The sequence below is a fragment of the Bos indicus genome, chromosome 22 (genome assembly GCF_029378745.1).
Source record: "Bos indicus isolate NIAB-ARS_2022 breed Sahiwal x Tharparkar chromosome 22, NIAB-ARS_B.indTharparkar_mat_pri_1.0, whole genome shotgun sequence".
Classification (NCBI taxonomy): Eukaryota; Metazoa; Chordata; class Mammalia; order Artiodactyla; family Bovidae; genus Bos; species Bos indicus.
Window position 1 is genome coordinate 18,825,872 of NC_091781.1, and position 17,055 is coordinate 18,842,926.

General features: G+C 38.9%; 1 protein-coding gene across 6 annotated transcripts in view; it reads right to left on the reverse strand.

The window, feature by feature from the left end:
• Nucleotides 1–17,055, reverse strand: part of GRM7 (glutamate metabotropic receptor 7) — a 935,735-nt gene that overhangs the window by 302,461 nt on the left and 616,219 nt on the right. For all 6 annotated transcript variants that reach the window (XR_011562970.1, XM_070776295.1, XM_070776293.1 and 3 more), the window contains exon 6: nt 8,695–8,895. Coding sequence is in view for 5 of the 6 variants with exons in the window: in XM_070776295.1 (XP_070632396.1) it covers nt 8,695–8,895 (201 nt within the window). In the remaining variant the exon portion in view is untranslated. The remainder of the gene's footprint in view (nt 1–8,694; nt 8,896–17,055) is intronic.

A 17,055-nucleotide genomic window follows, 5' to 3' on the forward strand; every position in this document is an offset into this window, starting at 1 on the left:
GAGGCTGAAAGGAGAGAATAGGTGACAGAACACATGCAAGGAGGAAATCTTCCCAAAGAGAGCATCAGAGTGAAACTTTTCTTTTTTTCCTTGGATGGAGAATGATTTGGGATGTAGGCTGCTCCAGTGACAAAACAGCCTTTCAGCATCAAAGCACTGACCTGATGGGCTCTCTTCTCCTTTTGCCAACCCATACACAGGTTTCAAGCACCTCTACGAACAAAGCTAGTGGAGGTGATGGAATTCCTGTTGAGCTACTTCAAATCCTGAAAGATGATGCTGTGAAAGTGCTGCACTCAATATGCCAGCAAATTTGGAAAACTCAGCAGTGGCCACAGACTGGAAAAGGTCAGTTTTCATTTCAATCCCAAAGAAAGGCAATGCCAAAGAATGCTCAAACTACCACACAATTGCACTCATCTCACACGCTAGTAAAGTAATGCTCGAAATTCTGCAAGCCAGGCTTCAGCAATATGTGAACCGTGAACTTCCAGATGTTCAAGCTGGTTTTAGAAAAGGCAGAGGAACCAGAGATCAAATTGCCAACATCCTCTGGATCATCGAAAAAGCAAGAGAGTTCCTGAAAAACATCTATTTCTGCTTTATTGACTATGCCAAAGCCTTTGACTGTGTGGATCACAATAAACTGTGGAAAATTCTGAAAGAGATGGGAATACCAGACCACCTGACCTGCCTCTTGAGAAACCTATATGCAGGTCAGGAAGCAATGGTTAGAACTGGACATGGAACAACAGACTGGTTCCAAAAAGGAAAAGGAGTACGTCAAGGCTGTATATTATCACCCTGCTTATTTAACTTCTATGCAGAGTACATCATGAGAAACACTGGGCTGGAGAAGCACAAGCTGGGATCAATATTGCCGGGAGAAATATCAATAACCTCAGATATGCAGATGACACCACCCTTATGGTAGAAAGTGAAGAGGAACTAAAAAGCCTCTAGATGAAAGTGAAGAAGGAGAGTGAAAAAGTTGGCTTAAAGCTCAACATTCAGAAAATGAAGATCATGGCATCTGGTCCCATCACTTCATGGCAAATAGATGGGGAAACAGTGGAAACAGTGTCAGACTTTATTTTTTGGGGCTCCAAAATCATTGCAGATGGTGACTACAGCCATGAAATTAAAAGACACTTACTCTTTGGAAGGAAAGTTATGACCTAGATAGCATATTAAAAAGCAGAGACATTACTTTGCCAACAAAGGTCCATCTAGTCAAGGCTATGGTTTTTCCAGTAGTCATGTATGGATGTGAGAGTTGGACTGTGAAGAAGGCTGAGCACTGAAGAATTGATGCTTTTGAACTGTGGTGTTGGAGAAGACTCTTGAGAGTCCCATGGACTGCAAGGAGATCCAACCAGTCCATTCTGAAGGAGATCAGTCCTGGGTGTTCTTTGGAAGGAATGATGCTAAAGCTGAAACTCCAGTACTTTGGCCACCTCATGTGAAGAGTTGACTCATTGGAAAAGACTCTGATGCTGGGAGGGATTGGGGGCAGGAGGAGAAGGGGACGACAGAGGGTGAGATGGCTGGATAGCATCACCAACTCGATGGACGTGAGTTTGAGTGAACTCCAGGAGTTGGTGATGGACAGGGAGGCCTGGGATGCTGCGATTCATGGGGTCGCAAAGAGTCGGACATGACTGAGAGACTGAACTGAACTGAAGTGAACATAGGTTTCAGAAACACAGCACTGATTTCTGTTTATTACCTTTTACTTCTCAACAAACCATCCTAACAGGGAGTGCTGACAAAAGGACAATGTGTATTTTGCAATTTGGGCAGGGCTTGGCACAAAAAGGGCCTCTCTGGGGGCTTCTCTGGTGGCTCAGTGGTAAAGAGATCATCTGCCAGCCCAGGTGACACAGTTTCGATCCCTGATCCCAGAGGATCACACTTGCTCTGGAGCAACTAAGCCTGTGCACCACAACTATTGAGCCTGTGCTCTAGAGCCCAGGAGCTGCAACAAAAGATGCCACCACAATGAGAAGCCCGCGCACCGTAAGTGGAGAGCAGTTCCCGCTCACTGCAACCAGAGAATAGCCTGCACAGCAATGAAGATCCAGCACAGCCAAAAACTAATAAATAAGATTATTTTTAAACAAAGAAAAAAGGGTCTCTCTGTTTCACTCACATCAGCTGGGGCAGCTTGAAGGTCACATGGTTAAAGGCTGATGCTGACTATCAGCTGTAACCTCAGCTGGAGCCACGAAAGGAACACTCACATGCAACCTGTTTCTTAGCTTCTAGGCTTCCTCCTAACGTGCTAGCTGTGTTTGTAATACAGAAGTCACAAAAAAACCATGCAACGGCCCTATGAAAGTTTATGGCTTAAAATTCACAGACTGCAACTTCCGTATTAGACACAAGCTCACTCAGATTCAAGGAGAGGGGACGCAGATTTCACCCTTGATGAAGGAAAGGTAATTACGTATTTCAAGACGATGACAAGAGATGCATCATCTTTACAAAATTTACCACAACCCAGTGTGTTTTCTGGAAAGTAATAACTAACTCTAGGTACAGACATACTTCAGATTAAATACTTCGCAATAGAGCAATTATCTATGATCATGTACCCATGAGAACAAATTTGGTAAATTTACAAATACTGACATCTGGTTGGATAAGCAAACGTTGAGATAACTAAAATTTAGGCTCAGGTCACTGCATTCATGAGGGATGCAGGAAAGATGGCTAGAAGTCATAAAGACAAAATTAGCCATCTTTTCTGTTGGTACACAAGAGGAGGTTAAGTGCTTGGTGAAGATGTAGCAATCCTTTAGAGCATTCTATTATCACTTCCTAAATTGACGTTTCTGTAAATGTGAAGGTTGAGGTTATTAAACTGTACTGCAAAAAAAAACTCCCAGGGGTATGAAAAATTCTGTACTGAAGTAACAGAAGAGCACAACTAAGCTTACTATGATCAAGAAACATCAATATTTTTCTAAAATATACAAAAGAGAGGTGACATTTTTCACAAAAAAGAATCTTAACTTATAGGTCTGTCTCTGTCATGTGCTAGCTGTAAAGTGTTGGACAAATATTTTCTCCTCCCTAGCATCTGATTAATTTGTCTAAAAGTCAGGACACTGAATGAGTACAAAAAGTCAAATTTCTTTTCACCCTAATAATTGCTCAATTAAAGTGACATGAAAGCCACTTAACTAAATCTAACATTTTTTTTTGTTTTTTTGTTTTTCCTGCTTTATAAAACCGTTGAGCCCTGCTATTAACAAACGTCACACGGCCCTGGAAGTCTCCTGCCTGTCCATGTGGCAGAAAGAATTTCCTCAGAGAAAGGAGATTATGTTGACATCAGAGCATGATTACAATGACAACAGAGAAAGGGAACGAATTGGCCCTGCCTGTGCTCTCCCACAAAGTCCGTGTTCCATGATGGAATAGCAGGAATAAGCCATTTCTCTCAAACGCGTAATTAAAGTCAAGAAAGCAGGCCACGGAGTTAGGTACCCGAGGTAACAATAACAGCATCATCACTACAAAACCACGTGGCTTTAAACACCAAGATTCTTAGTTTCTCTATAAATTAGTTTATCTGTTGGAAAAAAAAAAAAGAAGGAAAATAACTATACCTAAGCCATCTGGGATTATAAATATTAAAGAAGCCAGTATACAAAAAAGTACTTAGAACAGTTTCCGGCACATAATATTTATTTGGGACATAGACCCTGAGTCCAGTCAGTAACTCAGCAATTCTGGCTCATCAGCGGGTAAGACCATCTTAACTAAATGAGTCTACAAGCACTCTACGGAAGAAGAATCAGATGAGAATCACCGAAAATATTCTCAAAATGACCTATTTTTTTTGTTACTGGCCTCTGAATGGTGATGTTTATCTATGGACCAGAATACAAAGCCTAGCAAATGACCCCAGGATATATGATGAAATTTATATGTACCTGGTTCTGGGAAAATTATATATTTTAGGAGATTCTGTATGATGAGCAAGAAAACTACAAAAAGAAGGTGATTTGTAGTTGAATTATTTTTCTGGTTGTATTCACAGTCAATTTTGTCTCCATCTCAGCTTGGAAACTGTTGGTTCCCAAACTGGATATGATTTTTCTTCACCCTGATGCTAAGTAACTCCTGAAAGATTGATTCAATATTGTGGGTTTAAATGGGTTATTATTTAAAAGAAGCAAGAAGATTTTTTAAACCATAATTATCTAAACCAGGAAATTAACATTGTTATCATGCTACTTAAAACTAATCAACAGATGTTCTTAAAATACTTCATATCTTTTTTTGGTTTAAGATCAATGTTTCCACATAGCATTTAATAGTAATGTCTCCTAAATTCCTTCCAGTCTGGAACAATTCATCCATCTGTCTTTCTCCTGACCTGGACACTTTTGAAGAGTATGAGCCAGTTATGTTTTAAATACCCTTCAATTTGGATGTCTGATGTTCCTTCATGATTAAATGGAGGTTATATATTTTTGGAAATAAGACCTCAGAAGTGATGCTGTAACCTTTCAGGGTATCTTTTTAAAATTAATTTATTTTTGTTAAAGTATAGTTGATTACAATGTTGTGTTAGCTTCAGGTATACAGCAAAGTGACTCAGATTTATATACATAGCTTTTTTCCCATATAGATAATTACAAAATACTTAGGTCCCTGTGCTATAGTAAGTCATTGTCCATTATCTATTTTATATATAGTAATATGTGTATATTATTCCCAAATCCTAATTTATCCCCTCCATCACCTTTCCACTTCAGAAACCATAAGTTTGTTTTCAAAGTCTGTCTCTGTTTTATAAATAAGTTCATTTGTATCATTATTTTTAGATTCCACATACAAGTGATATCATATGATACTTGTCTTTCTCTGTCTCATTTGCTTCACTTTATATAATAATCCCTAGGTCTATCCATGTTGCTGCAAATGGAATGGTTGCACTTTTACAGCTGAGTAATATTCCATTGTACATATCGATATATCTACCATGTCTTCTTTATCCATTCACCTGCTGATGGGCATTCAGGTTGCTTCCATGTCTTAGTACTCTAACAGTGCTGCAATAAACATTCGTGTGCATGTATCTTTTCAAATTATGGTCCGTCTAGTCAAGGCTATGGTTTTTCCTGTGGTCATGTATGGATGTGACAGTTGGACTGTGAAGAAGGCCGAGCACCGAAGAATTGATGCTTTTGAACTGTGGTGTTGGAGAAGACTCTTGAGAGTCCCCTAGACTGCAAGGAGATCCAACCAGTCCATTCTGAAGGAGATCAGCCCTGGGATTTCTTTGGAAGGAATGATGCTAAAGCTGACACTCCAGTACTTTGGCCACCTCATGCGAAGAGTTGACTCATTGGAAAAGACTGATGCTGGGAGGGACTGGGGGCAGGAGGAGAATTCGACGACAGAGGATGAGATGGCTGGATGGCATCACTGACTCTATGGACGTGAGTCTGAGTGAACTCCGGGAGTTGGTGATGGACAGGAAGGCCTGGCGTGCTGCGATTTATGGGGTCGCAGAGTCAGACACGACTGAGCGACTGAACTGACTGACTGACTGGATACATGCCCAGGGGTGGGATTGATGGATCATATATTATAGTAGCACAATTTTTAGTTTTTTAAGGAACTTTCATACTGTTCTGCACAGTAACTGCACCAATTTACATTCTCACCAACTGTGTAGAAGGATTCTGTTTTCTCCAAAAACTCTCCAGCATTTATTATTTGCAGACTTTTTGATAATGATAATTCTGACTAGTGTGAAGTGGTACTCACTGAAGTTTTGACTTATATATCTCTAATGATTAGCAGCATGTGATGCTGTTAAGTCTCATTATTGGTGACATTAACCTAGATAACTTGGTTAAGTACTGTGTTCCAGGTTTTTCTACTTCAAAGTTGCTCTTTTCCCCTTTGTAATTAATATGTTCCATGATGAATGACACTTTGATGCTATGAAAATATCTTATTTCTTATCTTAGTCTAGCCCCAGAATTTTAGCATCCATTGATGATTTTACCTTAAGTAATTATTACTGAGGTCTTTGGTGAATTTCATATCTCCATTTTTGCATCCTCCCATCATGTTGTCCCGTCTCCTGCATGTATGTGTTCAATTATTTATTTCTGTGAGCATGAACTTATTGATATTTATTATATTATATCAGTTAAATCCATTATTGGTCTAGAATTAGCTGGTGGGATCTTCTTTAAGCTGATTCCTTTGCCCCTTCGACATGGTCCCATCAATTTTTGAGCACTTTCTTACTTTGTGGCACAACACGGTTTCAAGCTCATCTTCTACTTGCCTTGCTCTGGCCCCTGAATTAAGAGTTCCACTAGAGATCCCTAGCTCTATTTCGTTGGAGAATGGTATTTATAAATAAGATGCGAATGAAGGTGCAGTTATTTCTATCAGGATGTCATCACTCCTAGGCACTCTCAGTGGACAGAACTAACAGTAGAGGTTTGTGCGCATACAGACGTAACCCTATCCATTTCTGTATCTCCCCGACTGTGTGCGTATACTGCATGTTGGTATAGTCAACATAGTGTTACTTTAATTTTCTCCCATCCTTACTAGTCATTTCTCTCCCTGACAATGAGACACCTGATGCTCATTATCTGCAATATCTTTTATTAAATCTCTCAGTTCTCTTATGCACATAAATAAGCCTCAGAATTGTGGGGAAAAAACATACTAACTTCTAGCTACTGTGCACTATCTGTGTACTACTCTTCATATCTTCAGACTGACAGTATACAGTGAAATACTGTCTTCAAAAATTACTTGCATTCTTTTTTTTCCCTCACTCCCTGCAGTATGGTTACATTATTCATATGCAATATATTAGGTTTATTACTGTATAAAATTTTGCATTATCCCATGTAGAGATTACTTTTTTAATCAAGATATAATTGACATTCAAGATGGTTAATTTTATGTGTCAGCTTGACTGCAGAAGCCCTGACAGCTGGCAAAACTTGATTTCTGTGTATATATGACATTGTTCCTGGAAGAATGGTTAAAGTGAATAAAGAATTGTTGAGTTGCTGAACAGAATGAAGCAGGTTACCCTCCCCAATGTGGGCTGGCGCCACCCAATCCCTAGAAAGTATGACTAGAACCAAAGGCAGAAGAAGGGCAAATTCACTCTTTCTGCTTGAGCAGACACCCATCCTCTCCTGCCTTCAGACATTGGTGCTCCTAGTTCTCTGGCTTTCAGAAGCAGATCAGAACTTACACCACTGACCCTCTGACCCCAAGGCCTGTGCACTTGGACTAAAGCACCCTGCTGGTTCTCTGGTTCTCCAGCTTATAGGTGGCAGGTCGTGGGGGCATGTCAGTCTCCAAAACTGTGTCAGCCAATGCTCATTATAAATCTCCTATTATATTCCTCACTCATCTCTACTCATTTATTTAATTTCTGGGCCTCCCTGGTGGCTCAGAGGGTAAAGTGTCTGCCTGCAACGCAGGAGACCTGGGTTTGATCCCTGGGTCAGGAAGATCCCCTGGAGAAGGAAATGGCAACCCATTCCAATACCCGTGCCTGGAAAATCCCATGGACAGAGAAGCCTGGTAGACTACAGTTCATGGGATCGCAAAGAGTCAGACACGACTGAGTGACTTCACTTTCTTTCTTTATTAATTTCTACCAAAGTATTATACCTTGAGAAATAAGTTTCTAATATGAGATTTTGGTGTTACAGAAAATGATAATCATTATTTCAATTAACTTGAGCACGTAGAGAACTGGCCCTTCCTTTTCCTCTTATTACTGATGTTCACCAAGGAAAAATTTGGCAAAAAAACAAACTTCTGTTTTAAGAAAAAGAGGGTAAACCATGAAAGTGCAAGTGAAGTCGCACAGTCATGTCTGACTCTTATCAACCCCATGGACTGTAGCCTTACAGGCTCCTCTGTCCGTGGGGATTCTCCAGGCAAGAATACTGGAGTGGATTACCATTTCTTTCTCCAGGGGATCTTCCTGATTCAGGGATCGAACCTGGGTCTCCCACAGTGCAGGCTGACTCCCTACCCTCTGAGCCACCAGGACAGCCCCAGGTAAACTATAACCCTCCCCAATTTATTTATTCATTTGCTCACTCACTGCTAAATAAGACATTTAGGATTTATACAATCATTTGAAACGATATAATCCACATACTCAAGAGTAAACTGTAATCTGACTACTTAACCGATGAAACCAGAATATCAGCACTTAGGATTCCAAAAAAGCCTGGAATAGAGATGTTTAAATACGTTTAATGAGCGCAAGCAAAATATATCACATGATCAAGATATTGGAATTTTGAAATATTTGTTTAAAAATATACCAGATGATTATGACAAATTTCTGTCTTGCCAAAAGACTTAAATGCCACCAAGTTATGTATCACCCAGAGTTATACTATTGGATGTTCTGGTTATCTGGTTTACCACCTATCAGCATATTAGAATATTGGTAAATATATAAGAGCATTAAAATCATACTTGCCATAATGTGACTTCTTAGATTCATAAAGTACTTTGGTACCAATGCTTCACTGTCATTATGAGCAGTTTTACATATAATACTTTAGACATACTAGAGTTGCATGGCATCCTCTAGGTGTTGTTTTTCTAAAACATAAACTCCGCATGTCAGCCTGAGGGGGATAAAAAAACACGGAGACTCACCATTGAAATTCACATTGCGGATATACTTCAACAACTTCTTGCCCCCAGCTTGCTCCATCTCTGGACAGACACCCCGGTAGTCAGCACAGAGATCCTTGTTCATGTGGTGAAGGGCGTGAGCCATGGCATACACCGCGTCAATCACAAACTGAACTTTGCCCTCCTGCTCATAGTTGGAGTCTTTCCCAATTCTCTCCTGTCCTGCACATGGAAACAAGGAACACACACAAACACTGGTGTTGAGGAGAATGTTTCAATTTGCATTTACTTTCAACTCTGCTTAAAGAAAGCAACGCTTTGAGGAACACAGTCCTGCAGGCCACATTTCTACATTTGGCTACCATGTTGGGTTGCTTTGATGGTTTTGGGTGTTTGACTTTGGAGTTCATTCCTGGCTATTTGTTCATTACTGGAGTTCATTACTGGGAGTTCATTTCTGATATATTTGATAGATCTCAGAAGCAGCACTTCTAATGATCACAATCACAACCTTTGTAATAAGCCAACATTCTTTCTAAAACACAGTGGTCCCAGAGAGTCAAGGGATTAATGGGATTAGAAGCTGGGCCACCACATTCAAATCTTCAAAGCTCACTTATTCTAGAAGGGGATGGACCAAAAAAAAGTAAGAGAAAACTAACTAAATACTACCCCTGAAATCACTACCTTCTTCTATATACCTGCCCTTCTTCCTGTGTTGTCTGTCTCAGGTTTTGGTATTACTGGCAACTCAGATGCTCAGGCTGGAAACCCTGATGTCTTTTTTTTTTAATTCTTTCTTGTCTCTTAGTCCACCCTCCTACATACATATATCTAACGAATAGCCAAAATCTCTTAAAAAGTGAACAGTTTTGGCCACACTACAAGCGTCCCATTTCTGCTTCCTCATCTCCAATCAGGACACAATGCCAGGTGTCCCTCTTCATTCACTCATTCTTCCGTGTTCATATTTCCAAACCACAGAGCTAAACACTTCACCCTCATGCTCAGAATTCTGCAATGTTCTTCACCGCCTGCAAAATGAAATCCAAATGTTTTCCCTTGACAATGGAGGATAGTCATCACTTTGTTCCTCTCTGCCTAGTAACAGTAAGAACCAGCAGCGATTAAGTGCCCTCCACTGTGCTGAAAGCTTTATATACATGATTTTTTATTTTATCCTCACTTTGTGACTTAAATATTGTTAGTCCTCATTATACAGATGGGAAAGCTGAGCCTCACAGAAATGAAATCACCTTCCCAAGGTCATGTATGGGAATAGCAATGATAACAACCCCCGCTTCCAGAACCCAGAAGCAACATTTCTCTGACTTCATTGGCCCTACCTCACCTTCTTCCTAGAATTCACAATATCACACACACACACACACACACACACACACACACACACATTTTGGGAAGATTCCCTGAAGGAGGGTGTGGCAACCAACCCCAGTATTCTTGCCTGGAGAATCCCATGGACAGAGGACCCTGGCGGGCTACAGTCCATAGGGTTGCAGAGTTGGACACGACTGAAGCAACTTAGCATACAGGCACGCACACATATATATTTTGCTCCAGACAAGTATGGCTATTTTTCCTGTAAACATCAACTCTAATATTAAGTTATCTTTGCTCAAGCTTTTTGCTTTGCCAGAAATGTCCCTCCTTGCTTTTGCTCATCATAATTTAATTCTCACTCCATGGCATAGTACAATTGTTGCTTATACTTAGCTTCTTGATCACAAAGATCTTCATAAAATGTTTCAAATCTTTATAATCAAATTAATAGTATCACTGCATTTTAATGCTTTACCAGACTTTCCTTTCCTTTTCACACCCGTTACATTCCCAGCACTGAACACAGAATTTATATCTGATAGATTCTAAAAAACACTTGTATTAGTCATTCATTAAGTACATGATAATACCAGGAACTCTCTTTAGAACTCCCGAACCTCTACGACAAATAGTTAACCACAGACTGAGTTTCACTTTCACAGCAGCACTGCCCAGACTATTTTCAATGACACATTTGTGTAGGAATGAAACAACAGGGATTCTACAATCCCAGTCCATTCCCCTACAAAACAGAGTGCTCCCCACAGCCACTGTGTTCAACATTACCTGATTTCTTTACTGAGAGATTGTTTCAGAGTATTTAACATAAAGTATAATTTCCAAGGTGGAAGTTCAGAATTTCCCCAAATTATGTGAATTCGTGTTTTTGCTTTACAGAGCACACATTAGTATCTCAAATGGCAGACACTTCTGTGTTTCATATGTATACCATTCAAGTACCAATCAACCTTGTGCTCACTGCTCTTCACTGGGTCTAGACCTGTGCAGTGTGTTTAGAGCAGGGATCTGTTTGGGAGAAGATAAAATCTGTCATGAATCCACACTGCTCCCTCCAATTCAAATTCTGGACCACAGGGTGTTTGCTTATCTCGACACCCTTACATGTCTGCCTCTTTTTTTTTTTTTTTTAATGAGGAAAATCTTGGTTCTTAATGACACCATTATAACTATTTATTTCCTCAATTCTGTAATAAACAGGTAACATTCTTAGAATAATAATCATGCTAACCAACAGTCTAAAAATGTAGTGCAATGAACAGCCGTGGAAAATGTGTGTTTCTCAGTTCTTATCTGAATATTTTGGTCATTTAGTCTGAGAAAGGCGATTGCTGTGCTCAAGAGTTTTTTGCTAAATATTGGCAAATTCCCCTCTAATGGGGTTGCACTAATTTGCTCTCCCACGAGCAAAGAGTGAGAGTTCATTTCCCAACAACTTGACAACTGAGCATGTCCTCAAACTTGGATTTCCGTCATATAGGTGAGAAATGCTGTAACAGTATATTTTTATTTGCATTTTTCTTACTACAGAGGAGGTTGAATATATTTGCATACAGTTCAAAGCTATTGTATTTATTTTATGCTATATGTTTTAATTAAAAGTCATTTTCTTCTGTTTTAAAAAATAGTTTTATTAATAAAGTATATTCATTCTTTCAGATTAAGTTGCAAATATTTTTCCTAGTTTGTCATTTTTCTTTTACTCACTTTAGATATTTTCTGCATAAAATTATATTAGATAAAAACACTTTTTCTTAAAAAAACCAATTTATTTTCTTATTACTGCCTCTGGATTTTCAATCACAGCTAGAAAAAATGCCCCACTCCCAGAGTATAGAATGATTTTTATCCATGCTTTCTTCTAGCACTTATATAATTTTATTTTTTAAACTTAGATGTTTCATCCACCTGGAATATATTCTGGTGTGCAATGTGAAGAATTAAAATTTTATCTTTTTTCATATAACTAGTTATTGTAACATACGTCAGTTCAACTTTTCTCACTGATATGAAGTGTATCCTTTATTATATACTGTTTCCATGTGTAATTAGATATATTTCTGGATTTTTAACATTTATTTCACTGTTTGATTTGTTTATTCATGAGCCAACACTACAGTTTCATTTATAAAGTCTTTATAATGTATTTTAATAACTGGTAGATTTAACCTCTCTCTCACTATAATTATTATTCCTCCCCCTCCCCAAATGTTCTGGTAGTTTTTGTTTATGTACTCAAATGAGTTTTACTAACTACTTACCTATCTTGAGAAGAGAAAAAAAAAATTGGTATCACATTTCCTGGGTTTACACTGTATTTGTATATGCTGTAGCACTTAGCTAGAACACAAGTCTACAAAGGTGAGAATGCCCATGTGTGACTTTCCATTTGCTCGTCTATTTTTGTTTCCTTTAATGCTGTCTTAAAATTTTTCTCACGTGAGTTTTGAGTGTTTTGTGGAAAGTTAGCATTTGGTATTTTACTTGGTTTTGCAATTATAAGTATGGCTTTCTTTCCTGAGTACTTCCACTGGTTTATGGTTGCATACAAAAAAATTATTCCTCGTTTTGTTGTGGTCGTTTATTATTGTCCAACTTTCTGTCATGAAAAAATTTAAATGTAGAGCAAGGATGAAAGAAGTTTACAGTGAACTCACTAGGTTCTCATATTAACATTTTACTATACTTATGGATATAAGGCAATTCATTTTCTAATATTACTTTTATAACCTGCTACTTTACAAATTTCTCTTATTTTTTATAGTACTTAAAAAGGCAATCTTGAAGGTGTTATGACCATTACAAAATATACATTATGAAACAGGTTCAGACTAGTAATTCAAGACAGCAGTTTTTCAACTACTTTTATAAAGACATTCATACCAGATGGAATGCCTTGAAAAATAATTGCAATATTTTAAATGATGAAATACTTTATTATGTGTGAAACATTATAGGCTTTATCCCTCTTTGGAACAGTCACCAGACAGATACATTAGCTTATTAAAGGCTGTGAGGAAAAGGTGCACATTTGTCTTTGGGGCCACTAGGACTTGGAAAATGTAGCCTCATAATGAAGCTGTGTATGGCCCCTGTGTCCTTATCTTCTTAAGTAAAATGCTAGCTGAAGAGTTAATGTTTGGTAAATGTGAAGATGTAGAAACAAAGAGTTGCTGTTGGCTGGAGAACTGGTAAGAATTTAGACCATAAATTTGCCACATGACAGAATCACTGAACTCCCAGTTACCCAAAAGATATTGACAAAGGTCTAAGCTGTTTTTACAGGAAGCAGACCCCCTCCAGGGGAAAACTGCTGACCACAAGTACATAGACCCTAGACGGTTGAAACCAAGAAGAACGAGGATGCTTGAAACTCCACCTTGATGCCAACCAGTCCGAGAATGATCCTCCTGCTGACCACGCCCTGTTTCTTGAACACTATAAAACTCCTCACAACCCTCTCACATGGTCTTGAGGGCATTAGCTCGCTGTGGCCCCCTCTGCCAGGCAAAGCGATAAAAGCTACTCTTTTCTACTTCACCCAAAACTCTGTCTCTGCATTTCTGTTCAGTACCAGTGATCAGAGGCTGTGTTTCGGCAACAACATCAAGTTCATTAACAACAAAAGGCTAACTTTATTTCCCCTACTGTGGTAAATGCAACTGTGCACCAGGTTCAGAGTCTCTGGTTTTTCATCTACCACCCTACCCCTCCTCCTCTAACTGAGATCTGGTCTCTTCTAGTACCAGCAGCCACTGCAGGAGGACGGGCTTCTGGACATTTCCTGAGCCTCACTGACTCAATCCTCATTTATCTAAGACAACTCAATTTCCTCCTCAGCAAGCACTAATTTAGGAACAGGCCAGGGTTACAATTCTACATGATGAGATGTAAGAAAAGAGTTTATTGGTTCCACATATAAAATAACAAAAATGAACTTATTTACAAAACAAAAATCAACCCATAGACACAGATAACAAATTTATGGTTACCAAAGGGGAAAGTCAGGCAAATGAAGAGTTTGGGATTAAGTGACACACATTACTGTATATAAAATAGTTAAACAACAAGGACCTACTGTAGAGCACAATTATGTAGATATAACTGAATCTCCTGCTGTATACCTGAAAATAACACAAAACTGTAAATCAACTATATGTCAATAAAAATGTTAAGTATATAGGGGAATTCCTGAGAAAGTTCATTTGCTCTCAAAGAGAGATGGAACTCAATTGTATCAGACGTTTCACACATCCCCAACACATACACATATACAGGCATGCACATATCTGCACACACACATTCTGCAATTACTCTAGTCATTTTGTGGTCCTGAGCCAATTACCCAGCATACAAATAACAGCAGAATAAAAATGGGGTAGTGATGTGAAAATACTACTGAGCTGTGAGTTAGCCAAGCCAAGAATACTGTACACTTTTTTCTAAGTGACACATTCAATATCTATTTAACTAAAAAGCTTGATAATCAATGTTTCCCAGGCTTTTTTGAACACTGCACTTCTTATCCATGTACCATTTTATAACATCTCAAGGGACAAGCATAAGAATGCTTTCTCCCCAACAAAATTGCAAAGAAGGGTAGTTTCAAGAAATATTTTTAACAATGTAGATTAAAATAGAAAAAAAAGAAAACATTTTCCGTCAGTTCACAGTTAACACCTCATTCTTTCAGGCTTTCTGATGAACTGAGATGTCGTTATATTCTTTTCTTGAATGAAGTTCATCCTTTTCATCACATTTCCCAGGAAAGGGTTTGAGATTTAGATAAAATGAGAACTCCAAAGCATTAATTATTTTTTTTATTTCCTCAGCATGCAAAGAAGCTTTCCTTTTAAAATCTCCTGATTTTCTGATGTATTTTTATTTTTACCCAAACAGTCCAGTATTTATCTTTAAATGCACACTCCTGTAAGCTTTTGTTGAATAAACTATCAGCTGCTCTACACAAACTCTCTCACAACCAGAATTTCTAGTGTTTGTTCTGCTAGCGAGGTCTTCTCTCTTTGAAAGACCTACTTATCTTGCCGATTTTAATATACTATTTTCTCAGAATATATGCCTTAGGTAATCTGTAAGAGCAAACTATTAGGGAGAAAAAAAGAATAGAAAATGTAAGAAGTTATGGATCTGAAATTATTAATAGAAATAATCCTATTGCAAAATTAAACTAAAAGAAAGAGGGGTTTGGGCTTAAGCAGGAAACAAACCAAAGATACTTGCCAGTGTGAACTGAGAAACCTACCCAAAAGCAGATATGAACAACTGGCCAGGTGTTTATCCTATGTTTCTAGTGGATTCATAAATTATAATTTTTATTTTGATGTCACATATTAATGACAGTTATTTGCATCAGGAAGACCTCTTGGAAGTAGACATGCTCCTGCAGACTGGGCTTCTGCACTACAGAAATACATTTTATTGACCATAAAGCCACAAACGTAAAAATTTCTTGAGGCTAAAGTCCTGAGTGGTACTGTATATAATTAACTAAAATATTAATGCTTGGGTAGTTTGCAAATGATAAATGCTTTAACAAAAACAAGAAAAAGATATGTCGCAGAGAGAGTCGGGGCATATTCAAGTGGTGACGGAACTGCTAGATGCCGGGTAAAGAGGATGTAGGGAAAGCATCTAGCTAGGTAAAGAGGATATCCTGGAGCACTAGAAAATGTTGCAAGTTCTCAAAACACTACAGTGACCAGGCAAGCCTTATGAAAATGCTACTGTACTCCCTCCCGTAATTTAAAAATATGTAAATAACTACCTCAGAGAGATTTTTTTTTTCTCTCTCATGGGTCCAGCTTTCTAAGATGAATGTCAATGGTAAAATAAAACTCTATTTTATGCAAATTTCTTTTGTGGCTTTTTTTTTTTTTTTTGGACAGTGACCTCCCCATTCATAGAATCTGGTAACAAATCACACCAAGAAACACCAGTAGAAGAAAAGTCAGAAGTTCCGGATTGAGACCAAAGGCCTTCACTGCCACTGGGCCTCTGTTTGGAGCTGAGGCTAAGTAAGAACTGAATGAGTCAAGCCACTTGTGCAAAGAACAATGGTGGTTTTTGTCATAGTGCAATAGGCAGCCTGCACCTACTATGCTCTTCCTGGGCAACAGCTCTGTGCTAAGCACTTTTCACGGTTTCATGCTAAAACTTCCCAGTGCTTTCGTGGGTACCATTTCCCATCCCTCTGTTACTTCATTTAGAGACCGTTCACTAAATGGTTCCGTCCACAGCTGCACACGGAAAAGCCACGAACCTGGAGCTTTCCCTTTGTTTATTTCTATTTCCAACTTGAGTTTAGAGCCACAAATAACCTCAAAGTTCATGCTAGCCCTGAGTTTTACATCCTCATACTCCAACGAATGTTTCACGTGAGTTTCCTGAAAGGAGAAAATGGACAGTTTGTCAACCACCATCATAGTTTCCCCTGACCTTTTCTTGAGTGGAAAAGTTAATGCCCAGAGACATTGCCAAAAGGCTGGCAGAGGAACAGCAACAAAAGAACACAATAAAATAACTGAGCCTCCACTTTGGATGACTAAATTGTGACTCAAACCACTAACAGTATGTTCTGCAGTGAACTCAGTGAGTATCCTGCTATAGATGCAAAAACAATTCTGCTGCTGCTGCTAAGTCACTTCAGTCGTGTCCGACTCTGTGCGACCCCATAGATAGCAGCCCACCAGGCTCCCCCATCCCTGTCCCTGGGATTCTCCAGGCAAGAGAACTGGAGTGGGTTGCCATTTCCTCCTCCAATGCATGAAAGTGAAAAGTGAAAGTGAAGTCACTCAGTCGTGTCCGACCCTCAGCGACCCCATGGACTGCAGCCTTCCAGGTTCCTCCACCCATGGGATTTTCCAGGCAAGAGTACTGGAATGGGGTGCCATTGCAAAACAACTCTAGCAAAGAATAAAAGGATGTCTGACCACAAATCCTCATTTCTTACCATTTTCCATGGAGAATGCTTCCCAGAAGACCACTTAATTGGCACAGCTGGGT